The sequence below is a fragment of the Colias philodice genome, chromosome 6 (genome assembly GCF_061535455.1).
Source record: "Colias philodice isolate Cphi_HAF_F1 chromosome 6, ilColPhil1 Martin Lab GWU primary, whole genome shotgun sequence".
Classification (NCBI taxonomy): Eukaryota; Metazoa; Arthropoda; class Insecta; order Lepidoptera; family Pieridae; genus Colias; species Colias philodice.
The window spans coordinates 723,945-738,642 of record NC_143091.1 but is presented as its reverse complement, the minus strand read 5'-3'; the positions used below and the strand labels follow the sequence as shown (position 1 = coordinate 738,642).

Genomic DNA, 14,698 nt, shown 5'->3' with positions numbered 1-14,698 from the left:
CAGTCAGCGTCGTGCTACCGTCAATTGCTACATGTTCTCTAGCGTGACACACGTCTAATCACTCACTAACCTGATGTATGTGTTCAATGATTCAGTCAAACCGGCGACGTGACTGACGGACAACATGACGGTGACTGGTGTTTGTGGATACGTACACAAACCGTCACCGATCAGTCATCGGTGACTTGACGGTGACTGATGTGTGTGAGTGCACCCTAATTGATAGCTGTCACTTGTCAGATCCATTTATTTATAGGTTAGGACTTATTTTTAATCGGACGAATTTCTAAAAACAATTATTTAATTGTTGTATGATAATTTATGTGGTGATTTAGTCTTAAAATGTTAAACGCAATCAGAAATAGCTTACGCGTCTCTGTTGGCGTCGTCCGATCGTTTCACACTGCGGCTCCTTTATCTAAGGAAAAATTTGATCACAAACGAATTCCTGCAGATGATGAAGGAGTACAGGGCGAAAAGATTATAGATTTAGATGCCGTGTTAAAACAGTAAGCAAACATTTCTTCAGCTTCATTTTTTCAATTCTAGCGGTCAACCTAAGCCCACATATAAATGGGATATTGTTCTTGGTAATCTTTTCAAATTTGTTTGATAAGGAATAACTTAAATTTTGTTTTCAGGAAAAGGAACTTATTTCCAACATTGGAATCAGACAATGAGCTACATGATGGAGTGCTGTACAAAGATCTGCCAATTTGTAATATAAGAGTGTCACATAACAATACTATATTCACAATTACAAATGCTGATGGCACAGTGAAACTTATTAGGTCTTGCGGTATGGAAGGTTTTAAAAACACGAAAAAAGGGACAAATATAGCTGCTCAAACAACAGCTATAGCCATTGGCACTGTAAGTATTCTCATGATATTCCTAAATATAAAGATATTTCTATATTCACAGATTGCTCTTGTATTCATAAAATAAATGTAATATATTCTAAAGTATTTTCCCATATTCATTTATTAGTTAAATGCAGCATGTTACTTAATATTGTCTTTCCAATTTTGTAGAGAGCTATTGATAAAGGATTTAGAACCATAAGAGTGAGGGTGCAAGGTCTTGGACCAGGGAGATTGGTGAGTATACCTCTGTTGTTCTTTGGATTGGAATGATAAATAATAAAAAAATATTTTCTAAATAACTGTCAGTTCACTTTGAATTTTTCATGTTTTAAATGTTCAATATTTCATCTATTCTTTTTTTTATCCATCTATAATTTGTTAATCTAACTCATAAGATTTATTATTAATTCTGATTTTGATAATATTAATTTTCATTGAACTTTTCCAGTCTGCTGTCAAAGGGTTAACAATGGCTGGTCTTCAAGTTGTATCAGTCACTGATGCTACACATGTTTCATGGAACCCTCCAAGACCAAGAAAAGCTAGGAGACTGTAGAATACACCAATCTTTTTTCTTATAAGCAACTAGGAATATATTTAGTGAATAAAAAAAAATTGAAAATAGAAAAAAAAAGTTTAATTTATTTACAAACAGGTTACATATTATTATTATCTACTTAAAAACCATATTTTGATTGTGTCTGTCTCTTTGTCATCCTGTTGTTCGCCCATTGGTTCTGAAGTTCAGCTTCATTTGCTTTAGCCTGAAAAAAAATTAAAAGAAAATATAGATCTTACGTAACTATGATAAAAAACATGACGCCTATGAAATGGACTAACAGATTAATATATATATTTTTAATACATTGCAAATTACAATTAAATAAAAAGATAAATAACATTTTACTAAGTTTTATCCAAACTGTACAATAATAGCAATGATAACATACTACAGTTATATGAACTTAATTGAGAACTTACTTGATGCGCCAAATATGTGATCTGGTGTTTCCGTTTCTGCTGACTGGTGGGTTCGTTGCCACGTTTCTTACTGTGCGATTGCCGTTTCGTCGTATCGTCCATCAGACCCCTGAGCAACATTTCCCTTGCATCCTTGAGAACCTCTTGTTGATTGATATCCACAATTTGAATCTCTTCCCGCTTGCGCTTTCCTCTCGTGCCACATAATTTTAATATCTACAAAAAATTAAATGACTGTAGATTACAATATTTTTGTGAACAAATTAGTTAACAAATCCTGTGTGAATTTTTGACTTTATAAATAAAGGAAAAACATGAGAAATAATTGCTTTTAAAAAAATACATGTAATGTAGTTTTTTAACATTATATTTTTACACTAGCTTTCCGCCGGCGGCTCCGCCCGCGGTTTCAAAGAAAAACTCGCATAGTTCCTGTTCCCGTGGAATTTGATAAAACCTATCCTATATTACTCGTGGATAATGTAGCTTTCAAATGGTGAAAGAATTTTTAAAATCGGTCCAGTAGTTTATGAGCCTATTCATTACATTCAAACAAACAAAGTTTTCCTCTTTATAATATTAGTGTAGATATAAGTTTCTTATATCTGTCACTTTAAGCCATTAGACTATTTTTTATACTTACAGCTTCTTCATCCAGCACAGCTTCATTATTTGTATCATTACTGTCTTCTACATTTTGATAAGCATCAGGATTAACATCATATTCAGGTTCTACACATTCCGGTTCCAATTCCACAGGCTCTTCCTTTTTGAAATAAGACTCAATACTTCTCGGTTCCTTTTTACTTGATGACTGTACTTCAGTCTTGACATCAATGTCCAAAGGCTCATCTGCAGGGGGCAATTCCACTGTCTTATGAATTGAGAAAAAGTCATTTTCTATATCTTCATCGCTATCATCAGAATAGTCTGCTAATAACAAATTCTTTGTTTCCACTTTAGCTTTTTTCATGGGAGATGGCAGTGGACCTTTTTTCTTAATTGATGCGGTTTGTGGTTTTTTCGTAACTGACTGTGGTATTAACATTTTGGATGTTGTGCCAGTTCCATTTTTAGGCTGTGGTAACATACTGAGTAATCCTGATTTTTTCTGTAATAAAGCTTATTGATATGACTAGGAGCACAAAGGCAGGTATTTATAATAGCTATCATTATCATATTTACCCCATTTGCTGGTTTTGGTCTCACACTTGGAACTGCATCTTCAACATCTTTAAACTGGAAAATATGACAAGAAATTTATATTATTTTTTAATTTTTATATAACAGGCAATTTACAATAATTAGACTTACATCGTTTAAAGAGGGTACTGTAATTCTTGACTTGGGTTTTACAACTTCACTTATTGTTGCCTTTTTATGAAGAAATTCATCATCTTCCTCCTTAACTACAATTTTCTGAGTAGTAGGTTTTGGCAGCTGATTAAAGAGATTCTGGTCATCGTCGGGATCGTTTTGTTCAACAGTGTTAGATTCTTTTGGTGGCAAACCTACAATGGGAACATGAATGTTAATTTTAATAAAAAAAATTCAAGAAATTATATAAAATGAATATTGTCCAATTATATTTTACCTTTCAAAGCTTGATTTAAAGAAGTAGCAGGTGTAACAACGTGGGTTTCATTTTCATCCTCTTCATAATCACTTCCATCACTATTGTCGTAAGCAACCAATGCCATCTTCTTGAATTTTTATAAATCGATAAATAATGTGTAAGTTTCGTTGACGGATTAGAAGATAGAATATAATGCCTTTTTTCAGCAATTAAACACTATTATTTACTATTATTAGTATTTACAATACAAATAATAATATTTTGTATTTACAAAATGATTTATTGCAAATGTCAGTGTCAAAAATCGGATAGAATTGACCACAGATAACTATATATTAGTCAGAGAAATTGACGCACGTAGAAAAATCTTTCGTAAATGCAAAAGTTACAAATAGATACGAGGTCAATCGCCTCTATTCATGCTTTGGATTCAGGATTAATAATAATATGAGTTAGGGATGATCGATATTCGAAAAACATCGATGTTGACATCGATGTCATAATCGAAAGCCCGACATCGATATTCGATATTTATCGAAAACTGAACATCGATGTTGGATATCATCGATGATTTAGGGTGCACTCACACACATCAGTCACCGTCAAGTCACCGATGACTGATCGGTGACGGTTTGTGTACGTATCCACAAACACCAGTCACCGTCATGTTGTCCGTCAGTCACGTCGCCGGTTTGACTGAATCATTGAACACATACATCAGGTTAGTCAGTGATTAGACGTGTGTCACACTAGAGAACATGTAGCAATTGACGGTAGCACGACGCTGACTGAACTGAGACGTGACGGCACCGGGTGAGTGGGGATAAAAGTATGATACATGTATGGAAAGATTATTTGACGTGCCTGACCGGTGACGTCACTGATAGATTTCGTGCCGGCGACTGTCGTGTGGGAACAGAGTCATACTAGAACTATTGATACATATTTTTTTTTAATCCTGTCCGGTGACGTGCCGTGACGGTGACTGATGTGTGTGAGTGCACCCTTATGCAATAATAACGGACAAAAAAATAAAACACAGTGTAAAACTGTAAAAGTTCGGAATTTATTAAGAAAGAGATCCAATGATTACATATTCCAATATTTTTTATCAATTGACTGCAAGAAGAGTAATTTAGATAAAGAAGAACCTTTTAATCTATTTCTTTGTTGATAAAAGGAACGACCGGTGCGCCCTGAATGAATGAATACGCGTTCAAAGTTCAAAATAAACTTGATTTGTGTTGTGGATGCGTTCATAAAAGACATATTTTGTTTCGTAACTTCGTAAGTTGCATTGGTCGTGTCGTGCGTGAGGCCGTGAGTTAACATCGATGACAGATGCCGTTAACATCGATGTTACGATATTTTTCGTATAGCAATATCGATGTTAAAACAGCGATGTTTTTGCTTTCAACATCGATGATCATCGAACATCGATGTTCATCGAGCATCCCTAATATGAGTTCAAGTGTGAGTTCAAGTAAGTATAGTTCTGTAGGTATTGTAGTGAAAGTTCTGAAGTAAAATGTGTTTTTCGTGTTTTTCATGCGCCATAATATTTTTTTTTAATTTTCCTCTCTGTACCCTCTGGGCTCTGACTGTCAAATTGTCATTGTCAACTTCAAATAGAAGAAACAGCTGGAAGGTGGCGAAATATTTGTTTTTACGCTCACAAGTCACAACCTAAAATATTAAATTATTAATAAATCCGAGTCTAATATACGTACAATTTTGTTAAGCTAAAAAGGATTTCAAATTGCCAAAATGCCAAAGAAGTTTGCCGGTGAAAATAGTAAAGCAGTCGCTGCTCGACAACGGAAAGAAGATGCGAAACAAGAAAAGGACCAGAAACTAAAAAAGATGATCGAGGATGCTGAATGGGATGACAATGACGAAAAATTGAAGAAAAAGCAACAGAAAAAGGTTACTAGTAGTTGTCTTATCGTTTTTTTGCTTTATTGAATTTAATATTCAACGCGTCAACTTGCATTATTGCAAGTGAACGCGAGTCATAAAGATATTAAAACAATTTCAGATAATTTGATTTAAATGTTTTCCTTATTAGAATATTCCTAACAATTAAAACACATGGGTAACAAAAACAACATTTAAGCTAACATTATTTATACCAAACTTAATGTAATTTATTTCAGGAGGAACAAGAGAAAAAACGCCTAGAACAGCTTCAAAAGAAAGCAGAGGCGAAGGCACTATTGGAGAAAGAGATGGAATCTATAAAGGGCAAAGCTATTCCGCCACCACCAAAGATAACACGGGCACAAATCACTCAAATGAAGGAGAAGACAATTAAAGCTGCACCTGAGAAACCATTGGTAATATTTATTAAATAATCATCTGAATTTACAGCTTTATGAAACTGTAGAAATTAAAATATTGTGATTGTTTCATTTTTCTAATATGGCCTCTGTGTCTCTTATGGGAAAGTAAAATAATCTTATTGAAATGCAAAAGTAAAGTATTTAAACGAAGTAAACATATTAAGGATTTGAAGATGAAGTATTTCCTGGATTTTCATTGATTGATAGTAACCTAATCTTCTTCTTTTTATCTCCTTTGTGAATTTATTGTATTTTATTTACATTCATTATCATGATTTTACTTTCAGCCTCCTAAAGTTGTTGTTGAGGAGCCTGTTCTTACAGAGAACTTGAACAGGCTACAAATCGATGGGGAATTGGCCCAGTCTGTTGATGAGGCTATTTCAATACTGAGGTATGTTTAAAAAATATTTATTCAGATATTTTACTTAAAATCAGTCAGTAATTACTGACTCATTTTTGCAAACAGTATACTTTATCACAAATTTTGATATGAAATGAAATAACTTTGCATCAAAACTATGAACACAATCTTATAATAACAAGATTTCTCTAATATCTTATAAGATTTATAATATTCATATAACTAACATAGTAATTAAGAAATAATACTAATAACAAGAACCTTTGATGTTCTGATAATAAATAAATAATAATCATATTAATTAAATGATCATACAATTTATTTACAGCGATAAAGTAGATGTAGATAAACATCCAGAAAAGAGATTGAAGGCAGCATATACAGCATTTGAGGAAATTAATCTACCCAGGCTTAAAGCAGAGAATCCTTCTCTACGGTTATCTCAACTGAAGCAAATGCTGAGGAAGGAATGGTTGAAATCCCCTCAAAATCCACTCAACCAAAAGGTTTAAATGTCACCAGAATTCTCAAATGTGGAAGCTAAAGGACCTGAGTCAGTGTTGCTAAAGGAGAAAAAAAAGTGTGTCTATGGTTGCAAATGTTCTTGTTTAGATTGTAATACATACATAAAATGCATGATATATTTGTCACTCCATAACTGAAAAGCAGCAATGAAAAATATAAAAAATAATTTATTGTAAATCTTAAAACATTTATTTGTACGACATTGTAAATAAAAATAAATGTTTTTTAAATCACTCCGGTTCATTATTGTATTGCAGAGGAATTCCTTTACGGCCCTGTTCGACTGTTTTTACTTCTGTTTCGCCCAATTTTTGTTCTAGACCCTTCCATGATCTGTTTTGCAGATTTTGTCCAATGCCTTCCAGTTCCCAGTTTTGTTTTTCTGCTAATTCATTGCTGCCAGTTGCATTTGTGAGTTTAGTTTCCCTTATCTTCCCAGTGATCAGACTTACATCTGTACCTTCGACAACTTCATTTATGTCGCAGTAATGCTTTCTACCTGGTAATAATTGGTCGTAATCCGTTATATGTGTTGTGAAATAAGGGTTCCTGTTAGTGTTAAGAGCCACTTCCAACTCATATGGATAGACCAGAGGTTTGTAGAAGTCACGCGAGTTGTAAAGATCGTTTTCTGGACAGGCAATCATAACATAGATGTCAATCTGTAACAATTCAATATTTAGATTAAAAATAATTAGTAATTAGAATACATAGGTTTATAATTTATTAACTAATTCTAATTGATATTTTTGGTTTTATGGCATTCAAATGCTTTATAATGAATATAAATTTATAAAGAATAGAAAAAATTCGATGTGTCCCTTAAGACACATAAAACTGAAAAGAATACAATAAATTCGATTGCTCTGGCGGGTCACGAGTGGCTGAGTTGGTCAGGCATCCGCCCCGGAATGGCGCGAAAGGATGCGGGTTCGGGTCCCGCCTCGTGATCGAATTTTTTCTATTCTTTATAAATTTATAACTAATTCTATACAAATTTATGGCATTTTATTTCGTGTAATATCACATAGGATATATAGTCCGGGATCCATCGCCCATTTTTGCAAGTGATTACTATCAAGCTAATTTTTCGTGAGTAGCTTTATTTTGATGAGATGCCCAATAATTTCATGTACGAAACTCTCGATTGTGGTAGCTTACAGAGGTAACAAGGATAAAATTTTTTGATTTGACGGTTCTCAAATATTTATTACGCAATTTGTAGGACAATATGTCTGTTGAATTATATAAGTATTAAATAAGTGAAAATAAAAAAATCTGCTGGTTAGTAATCATTTATGATGACTTCGTTATCGATACACATTGGAAAGGGGGACTCTTTGATCAAACCATAGATTTTGTAGGACAAATATTTTTTCGAATAATTTAGATAATTATCTTGAGATTGAACAAAAAAAAAACATTCAGTTAGTATTTGAGAACCATCAAATCAAAATATTTTATCCTTGTTTCCTCTGGTAGCTACCACAATCGAGAGTTTCGTACATGAAATTATTGGGCATCTCATCAAAATAAAGCTACTCACGAAAAATTAGCTTGATAGTAATCACTTGCAAAAATGGGCGATGTATCCCGGACTAATAGGTAATTTGTTTGTTTATTATAATCAGTATTAGAGGTTTTCTATTCACTTTTACAATATAAAACTTATTTAATATTTTATTATTAAGGGTATTTTCATGTAAAACTTTTTTTATCTGTTGCAAGCAATGTTTTATAAATATTCAGGAGTAAATTTATGAACTATATCTACCTCAGGGAAGTTAGCCAGTTTTGGTACATTAGGTTTGCCAACGGACACAATATAGCTCTTCTTCCCATTTGCTTTACACAGTTGCTTCATTCTGGTTATAATATCTTTAGTTTCCTCTCCAGCCAGTTTGCAAATCAGGATGCCAACTACATTAGCATCCTTGCACTTCTCAACTAAATGCCTCCGTCTTTTGAACCAGGCTGTCTCATTTACAATGTCAATTTGATTTGTGGTTGGGTCCAGTATGTACCACTTTTGAGCTGAGGAATAATATACAAATGAGTTATATGCAATATAAACATGATGTATTGCTTATTTGATTACCAATACTTCATTCTTATCAAGTATCATTAATTAAAACAAAATTCAATATTTTCTTTAAAAAATAAACTGTTTATATTTTGTAAATTACCATTGCCATGAAAATAAGTGGAGTATTTAGAAGTGCCATACAAATTGTAGGTAGCTCTGCAATATATGCTTTTGATCTTTTTATATTTTACTAGCGGTCCGCCCCGGCTTCGCCCGTGGTACATATGAAAAATAGATGTTGGCCGATTCTCAGACTTACCCGATATGCACAGAAAATTTCATGAGAATCGGTCCACCCGTTTCGGAGGAGTATGCAGACTAACATTGTGACACGAGAATTTTATATATAAGATTTAGAACTGTACATACCTGGTATTGAAACAGAGAAATTAAAGAATGTCTGTCCTCTGGAACCAATATAGATGCAAATGCAGTCTTTTAGTATATCACTAGAAAATTCTTCATTGTCCTTATTATTAACAACTCTTCCAAAAAATGTATGGTTTGATTCATTTTTCATATCTATATAAGCAATGTACCCTGTTGGGTAGAGTTGGAACCAATGTTCAGCTAGTTCATCTGAAATCAAGCAATTTTGTATAATTTTATATATTTTGTTATGTAACAACAACTGGATGTAATGTTAAACTTTTTTGTATTCATACTTCTTTATAGTTCGCTTGTATACAATTTTGCACAGAATAAGATAAAAAAGTGATATAGGGAATATGCAAAAAAGTAATATTTTTGTTGTTGTTATTTTTTCAAATACCTCCAATAACTAATAATTATATTACCTTTCAAATGTTCAAAACCACAATCATAGAAAAGGCATATATCAGTTTGTGAAGCCAAGTTGATATCTTGTTTCAGAGTGTTTAATGTTTTGGACACATCCAAAGGGGTCTCATTCAGCACTAAATATACTGGAATGTTGGATTTACTGAAGCAGGTGTGTCCATAGTGTATTATGGCATCACTTTGTACATGCATAGCAGCAACAGCATCTACACAACAACTGAAAAAACATATTAGTTTACATATATACAATATGAACAATTTTCATATATCTATTTGAATAATATTACCTTGCATAAGATGTATCACCCAATATGTAAAGATCAGCAGTGGTCTCTTTCTTCAATTCCTCATAAATGCTAGCGCTTAATCCAAGTAATTCATCAGGAAATTGTAAGCACACCTGAAGAACAATTTTACATCAATATTAATCAATACAAGTTACAATACATTTCATAAGCCTTAATAATGTTGTGTATGGATATAACCTTTGTATAATTATGCTCGTTAATCCATTTACAAGTCTCACTTATGTGGTATTGTGTATTTATGTCCGTAAAATCATTATTTATGTTTGGGAGCTCTAATTCTCGCTCTATACACAATTGTGCATCGGTAGTAAAATTAGACATGATAAATACTTGCACTAATATTTAAAATTTAATTTACGTTTTATTGTACACGATTAAAACTGGATTTAAAATAAAAACATGTATTTTGAGACTGGGGATATCTCATTTGAGTTGCAACTTGCAACTGACAATGGTCAATGTCGTCAGTCTGACAATTATTGACATTGATGAGGGAAATATAGACAACATATTTTTCTCTTGCTCTCTAAACGATCATTCTTCCTTTTATAATTCATTAATTTCTTCAAATGTTCCTCTTCCTACTCGTATGTCATATCTATTTATGTATCCTAAAAAATATTATAATAATATATCTACTTTTATATTTAAGAATAACGTCAAATTGTAATGTTTTTTAGTTTCTATTTAATCTATTTAGTTTATGTAAATAATATGTAATATTATAATGTAACTTGTATTAATTTTGGCCTAACTCTTCTGATCACCTTGAAAAATATCGTACTATCATATTTTCCCGTGTATGGATTCCCTACCTTTTACTTGACACTGGCAAATAGTTTTAGCTTCTTGCCATAACAGAAAAAAAAAAAAAAAAAAAAAAAATTATTGACATTGACTTTTATAATTTGACAGAATGAAGATAAAGAAATAATGCAAAAACCAACAGATAAAATGAAAATATCACAATTATTTTGCGTTGAAGGTACAAAGATTAGAGAATATCTAGGCTCTAGCTTGCTTTTGTATAATACAAAGTATTTTGCATAATTAATTATTAAATAGTACGGTCTATCCGCTATCGTATATCTCTATAATTATCTTCTGTGCGCGTGGTTGTTTCCCCCAAGAAGCATAAATCTAATACACTATAAGCTTCTTGGTTTCCCCCATTAGCTACTCTTAAATGGCTGGATGGATTATTGTGATTATAATGAAATATTTGACTTCAGGTTAAGCAACGGAGGGGGTTTAATATATGTATTATAATATTCATTTAGTACCGTTTCTTCACACAAAAAATATTATAAAAAAAAAATCCAAAAGTGCACGCCTCATAATTTTTTTTTAATAAATATTTATTAATTATTATTATTTTTGTTTATTTAATAACAATTAAACCACATCGAATCAGACCCTGAAAAATGAAAGGGTTCTATTCCTGAGCATACTCAAGCGTAAGAGAAAAAAAAAGACTCGATTAGTAAAGTATTTCGGTCGCTATCGTGTTAACAAGAAAAAGGATCCGCACATACAGACACACGGACGTCCAAGACAGAACTTTTTTAAACTGTTTTTTAACTAGTTTAAATAACAAAAATGACATCAAAAATATCATGAACGTTAAAAATAGTGTTTTTTCTTAATATGTGTGTGTATGTATTATCTTACAAGTGCAATGTATGATACATAAAGACATTTTAAGTTTGAAAAATCAGATGTTTTGCGCGAAGTGACAGTAGTACCCACCTCAACGCTTCGCTTATGAGGCGTGCAATATAAGGTATAGGTACTTTACCGGTGGTTTTATAATTTTCTATAATAATTCATTTGCACATCTCATTATTTCATACTATTCAGTTTGAATATTAAATAAAAGTCGTTTCTACATAAAACTGGTTTATTAAAGCATATAAAAAGTTTACATTATTTTAACTTTGGGTAGATACACTTCCACAAATACAACAGCTGTTTATTTTCATTTACTTGACTGTAAAAGAGAGTTACATTATGAAGGAACTAGAAAACTAGGTGGTTAGTTCTTAATTAATAAAATAATGTAAGTTGTAGGTAGGCTTAAACATAATCAATATTAAACAGCTTATTTTTGTAATCTTTCATCACTGATAGTTAAGGTATACTCTGGGTAGGCCCCTTTAACAAGTTTTGCAGCAATTTCATGGTCAGCTTTTCCATAACCTTGTGAATAGCCATAAATGTGAATCTTTTTATTATCTGGATCATGAGATATTCTTCCTCCACAAAACGGTTCACATTCAAGTGGGTCCAGTTTGGCTTTTACCTAAAACGTTGCAATTAATTTATATTTACAATATTTATAATGCTTATTAAAGGCAAATTACAATATTATATGCATTGTAGTTCCCTCTCTTTCTCTTTATAATAACAGCACACTCTATTTAATAAAGCATGCAGAAAAATAATTTGTAATTTTGTTAGGTGATCAAACCTTGACTAAGTCAATTCACCGTATACAAGGTTAATGTTGAATTGACCCATCCAAGTAGAATTTTGCTTATTTTTTTGTAAATATAATTTGACAGCATGAATTCTGTCGAATTATATTTTTAAATAACAATAATACAACACATGTTACCAATATATTTTCAGATTTACCTCATTATATATATCTGCATGATATTCGCATCTTTTATATCCTCTGACTATCGTTATTTCAGGCTCTTGACCATTTTTTCCCTCTTCGTAAACTTTTAACAAAATATATTTAAATTCACCACTAGGGTCTATATCCACTAATGGTACACTACTTAATGTAGTCATTCTTCTTAAGTGTTGAGAAAATACTAAAAAATATAAATAATTATACAAACAGGCACTGAATACCGGTAATCATTATGTTAGTTCAAGATCACTACATAGTATAAAACAAAGTCGCTTTCCCTGTCCCTATGTCCCTATGTCCCTATGTCCCTTTGTACGCTTAAATCTTTGAAACTACGCAACGGATTTTGATGCGGTTTTTTTTAATAGATAGAGTGATTCAAGAGGAAGGTTTATATGTATAATAAGATCCATTAAGTAGTGGAGAAGTACTGTTATTTTTGAGGTTTCTAATGTGATGTCGTAAAAAATTACATTTATTCCGCTTACATTGCAAACGCAGGCTGAACCTTACGAGTTTTATCAAAATAATGTACTAAGTATTATACACATTGAAAAGGTCTACAGAAAAGTCCGCGATGGTATATGTCTATCTCTTATGGATAACCCACAATAACTTTTTTTTGTCATTTACTTTTTACGACAAATAATGGCTAATTTTTGAAGCGATTTTAACCAATACAGCATTAATCCTTAACCAATTAAATACCATGGATACATTGTTCATTTAATATAGATCTATATGGCCCTTTACACCGTATGATTTAAGTGAATATTTTCGAAGATATTACAGATTTAAAAATTGCGGGACGTAGCGTTTGCGGCGGTACCGGCCGACCGCCCGGTGCGGGTCGCTATGTTTTCACAGTTTTTCTGTAGTGTATTTAGTATCAGCATTGCACCCGTGCGAAGCCGGGGCGGGTCGCTAGTTTTATAATATTACTTTGATAATTCTTTTCAGGCACAAAACCAACTCTCGCAACTGGATATACTATTTTAAGCAGCGCTACTGATTTAAGAATTCGTCGTAATTTAACTTTCATAAATTTAAATTACGTAGTAACTAATACATCTGTGAATTTAAAAAATTAAACGCAATTTCATAGGTATTTTGATTGGACTATTTTTTTTTTCTCTTTATGGCAAGAAGATGTGACTTTTTGCCAGTGTCAAGTATGTTTACAAGGCCAGCCCCCGCCAGCCCCCCTAGTCAAGTGGCTTTCTGTTAGCGTAGCGATCAATAGAATAGACTACGAATGTATGAGATTGACGTAAGCTGTAGAAACGTATCTACAGCTTACGTCAATCTCATACATTCGTAGTCTATCTACAGCCTACGTTAAGGGTAAGGAAGCAGGCATGACGACAGTATCCATAAATGATCGTATTAGTGTTTTTAAGGGAAAATGTACAATAAATAAATTTGTAGCGACGACAAGCCAATTTATGAGTTATCGAATTTCAAGTGTAGCGCTAAGAAAGTTCACACGGTAACTCGTATATAAACAGTTCGTGCGCTATGCACATTGCACAATGCACAGACAGTTACGGGTGTGGTTACGGGCTTGTCGGGACGCGGGTTGGTCGCATAGGTCGAATATTAATTACATACGAATATATATATGTAGTTAACGAAATATAACCTTTGCGTAGTTATTCATCTTTCATTACACCCGCACATAACAAGCCCCTACATTGGTGACCCCGACGAAAAGTGAACATTATTATAGTGAATTGCATAGATTTCGTTTGTGTGATTATTTAATTTATTGATTAAATAAAAATTTAATTCAAAATGAATCCGGCAGTTCCAATTAGAGCGGATGAGAGTGAAAATGCTCTCGCGCAGATCACTGTGTCGAGTAGAATTCCAGACTTGAAAGAATCACCACGACTTTGGTTCGCGCAGTTTGAAGCAGTGGTGGCGAATCAGAAGCTGGCGGACGAATCGAAATATAACCTGGTGGTAGCGAAATTAAGTCGCGAACACGTTGAGCAGGTTAGCGACATTGTATTAACACCACCCGATACAAAGAAGTACGAAGCATTGAAAACACGGTTGCTCGTAGTATATGAAGAATCGGAAGTGCGTCAGGTCCAAAAATTATTAAAAGAGCTTGAGTTGGGCGAACAGAAGCCTTCTCAACTTTTACGGCGTATGCGAGACCTGGCTCGGAAAAAATTCTCGGACGAAACACTGACGATG

The 14,698-nt window shown here is 32.9% G+C and overlaps 5 protein-coding genes across 5 annotated transcripts; 2 read left to right on the top strand and 3 right to left on the bottom strand.

The window, feature by feature from the left end:
* Window positions 1–218: 218 nt before the first annotated feature.
* On the top strand, window positions 219–1,507 carry mRpS11 (mitochondrial ribosomal protein S11). The gene is made up of 4 exons (XM_089695968.1): window positions 219–509; window positions 642–873; window positions 1,035–1,100; window positions 1,315–1,507. Exons 1-4 carry the CDS (start codon window positions 343–345, stop codon window positions 1,420–1,422), a joined length of 573 nt encoding a protein of 190 aa, XP_089552094.1. The 5' UTR covers window positions 219–342; the 3' UTR covers window positions 1,423–1,507.
* LOC149487421 (proline-rich protein PRCC) lies at window positions 1,489–3,716 on the bottom strand. Its single transcript, XM_089695967.1, has 6 exons — window positions 3,442–3,716; window positions 3,162–3,358; window positions 3,033–3,086; window positions 2,491–2,958; window positions 1,848–2,063; window positions 1,489–1,630 (listed from the first exon to the last, which is right to left on the bottom strand). Exons 1-6 carry the CDS (start codon window positions 3,545–3,547, stop codon window positions 1,544–1,546), a joined length of 1,128 nt encoding a protein of 375 aa, XP_089552093.1. The 5' UTR covers window positions 3,548–3,716; the 3' UTR covers window positions 1,489–1,543.
* Window positions 3,717–5,038: 1,322 nt separating this feature from the next.
* Window positions 5,039–6,887, top strand: LOC149487420 (coiled-coil domain-containing protein 124). The gene is made up of 4 exons (XM_089695966.1): window positions 5,039–5,349; window positions 5,580–5,759; window positions 6,053–6,159; window positions 6,458–6,887. The coding sequence occupies exons 1-4, from the start codon at window positions 5,191–5,193 to the stop codon at window positions 6,639–6,641; spliced, it is 630 nt and encodes a 209-aa protein (XP_089552092.1). The 5' UTR covers window positions 5,039–5,190; the 3' UTR covers window positions 6,642–6,887.
* Dph2 (Diphthamide biosynthesis 2) lies at window positions 6,802–10,289 on the bottom strand. Its single transcript, XM_089695964.1, has 6 exons — window positions 10,027–10,289; window positions 9,829–9,941; window positions 9,538–9,758; window positions 9,110–9,319; window positions 8,429–8,688; window positions 6,802–7,316 (listed from the first exon to the last, which is right to left on the bottom strand). The coding sequence occupies exons 1-6, from the start codon at window positions 10,168–10,170 to the stop codon at window positions 6,885–6,887; spliced, it is 1,380 nt and encodes a 459-aa protein (XP_089552090.1). The 5' UTR covers window positions 10,171–10,289; the 3' UTR covers window positions 6,802–6,884.
* A 1,442-nt stretch (window positions 10,290–11,731) lies between these two features.
* On the bottom strand, window positions 11,732–13,568 carry LOC149487418 (14 kDa phosphohistidine phosphatase-like). The gene is made up of 3 exons (XM_089696017.1): window positions 13,436–13,568; window positions 12,487–12,674; window positions 11,732–12,151 (listed from the first exon to the last, which is right to left on the bottom strand). Exons 1-3 carry the CDS (start codon window positions 13,533–13,535, stop codon window positions 11,951–11,953), a joined length of 489 nt encoding a protein of 162 aa, XP_089552143.1. The 5' UTR covers window positions 13,536–13,568; the 3' UTR covers window positions 11,732–11,950.
* Between the last annotated feature and the right edge of the window lie 1,130 nt (window positions 13,569–14,698).

Bases quoted from the DNA above. Each gene is read 5' to 3' on its own strand.
- mRpS11 (XM_089695968.1), top strand. From the start codon at position 343: ATGTTAAACGCAATCAGAAATAGCTTACGCGTCTCTGTTGGCGTCGTC. The intron at 510-641 runs GTAAGCAAACAT...TTTTGTTTTCAG, and splicing joins TTAGATGCCGTGTTAAAACA to GAAAAGGAACTTATTTCCAA. The intron at 874-1,034 runs GTAAGTATTCTC...CCAATTTTGTAG, and splicing joins CAGCTATAGCCATTGGCACT to AGAGCTATTGATAAAGGATT.
- LOC149487420 (XM_089695966.1), top strand. From the start codon at position 5,191: ATGCCAAAGAAGTTTGCCGGTGAAAATAGTAAAGCAGTCGCTGCTCGA. The intron at 5,760-6,052 runs GTAATATTTATT...TTTTACTTTCAG, and splicing joins CTGCACCTGAGAAACCATTG to CCTCCTAAAGTTGTTGTTGA. The intron at 6,160-6,457 runs GTATGTTTAAAA...ATTTATTTACAG, and splicing joins GAGGCTATTTCAATACTGAG to CGATAAAGTAGATGTAGATA.
- Dph2 (XM_089695964.1), bottom strand. From the start codon at position 10,170: ATGTCTAATTTTACTACCGATGCACAATTGTGTATAGAGCGAGAATTA. The intron at 9,759-9,828 runs GTAATATTATTC...ATGTTTTTTCAG, and splicing joins GGTGATACATCTTATGCAAG to TTGTTGTGTAGATGCTGTTG. The intron at 8,689-9,109 runs GTATGTACAGTT...ATTATTCCTCAG, and splicing joins TTTCTCTGTTTCAATACCAG to CTCAAAAGTGGTACATACTG.
- LOC149487421 (XM_089695967.1), bottom strand. From the start codon at position 3,547: ATGGCATTGGTTGCTTACGACAATAGTGATGGAAGTGATTATGAAGAG. The intron at 3,087-3,161 runs GTAAGTCTAATT...CATATTTTCCAG, and splicing joins CAGTACCCTCTTTAAACGAT to TTTAAAGATGTTGAAGATGC. The intron at 2,064-2,490 runs GTAAGTATAAAA...AATTTTTTGTAG, and splicing joins CTGTGCTGGATGAAGAAGCT to ATATTAAAATTATGTGGCAC.
- LOC149487418 (XM_089696017.1), bottom strand. From the start codon at position 13,535: ATGAAAGTTAAATTACGACGAATTCTTAAATCAGTAGCGCTGCTTAAA. The intron at 12,675-13,435 runs GTAATATTATAA...TATATTTTTTAG, and splicing joins GCCTGAAAAGAATTATCAAA to TATTTTCTCAACACTTAAGA. The intron at 12,152-12,486 runs GTAAATCTGAAA...GCAACGTTTTAG, and splicing joins ATGCAGATATATATAATGAG to GTAAAAGCCAAACTGGACCC.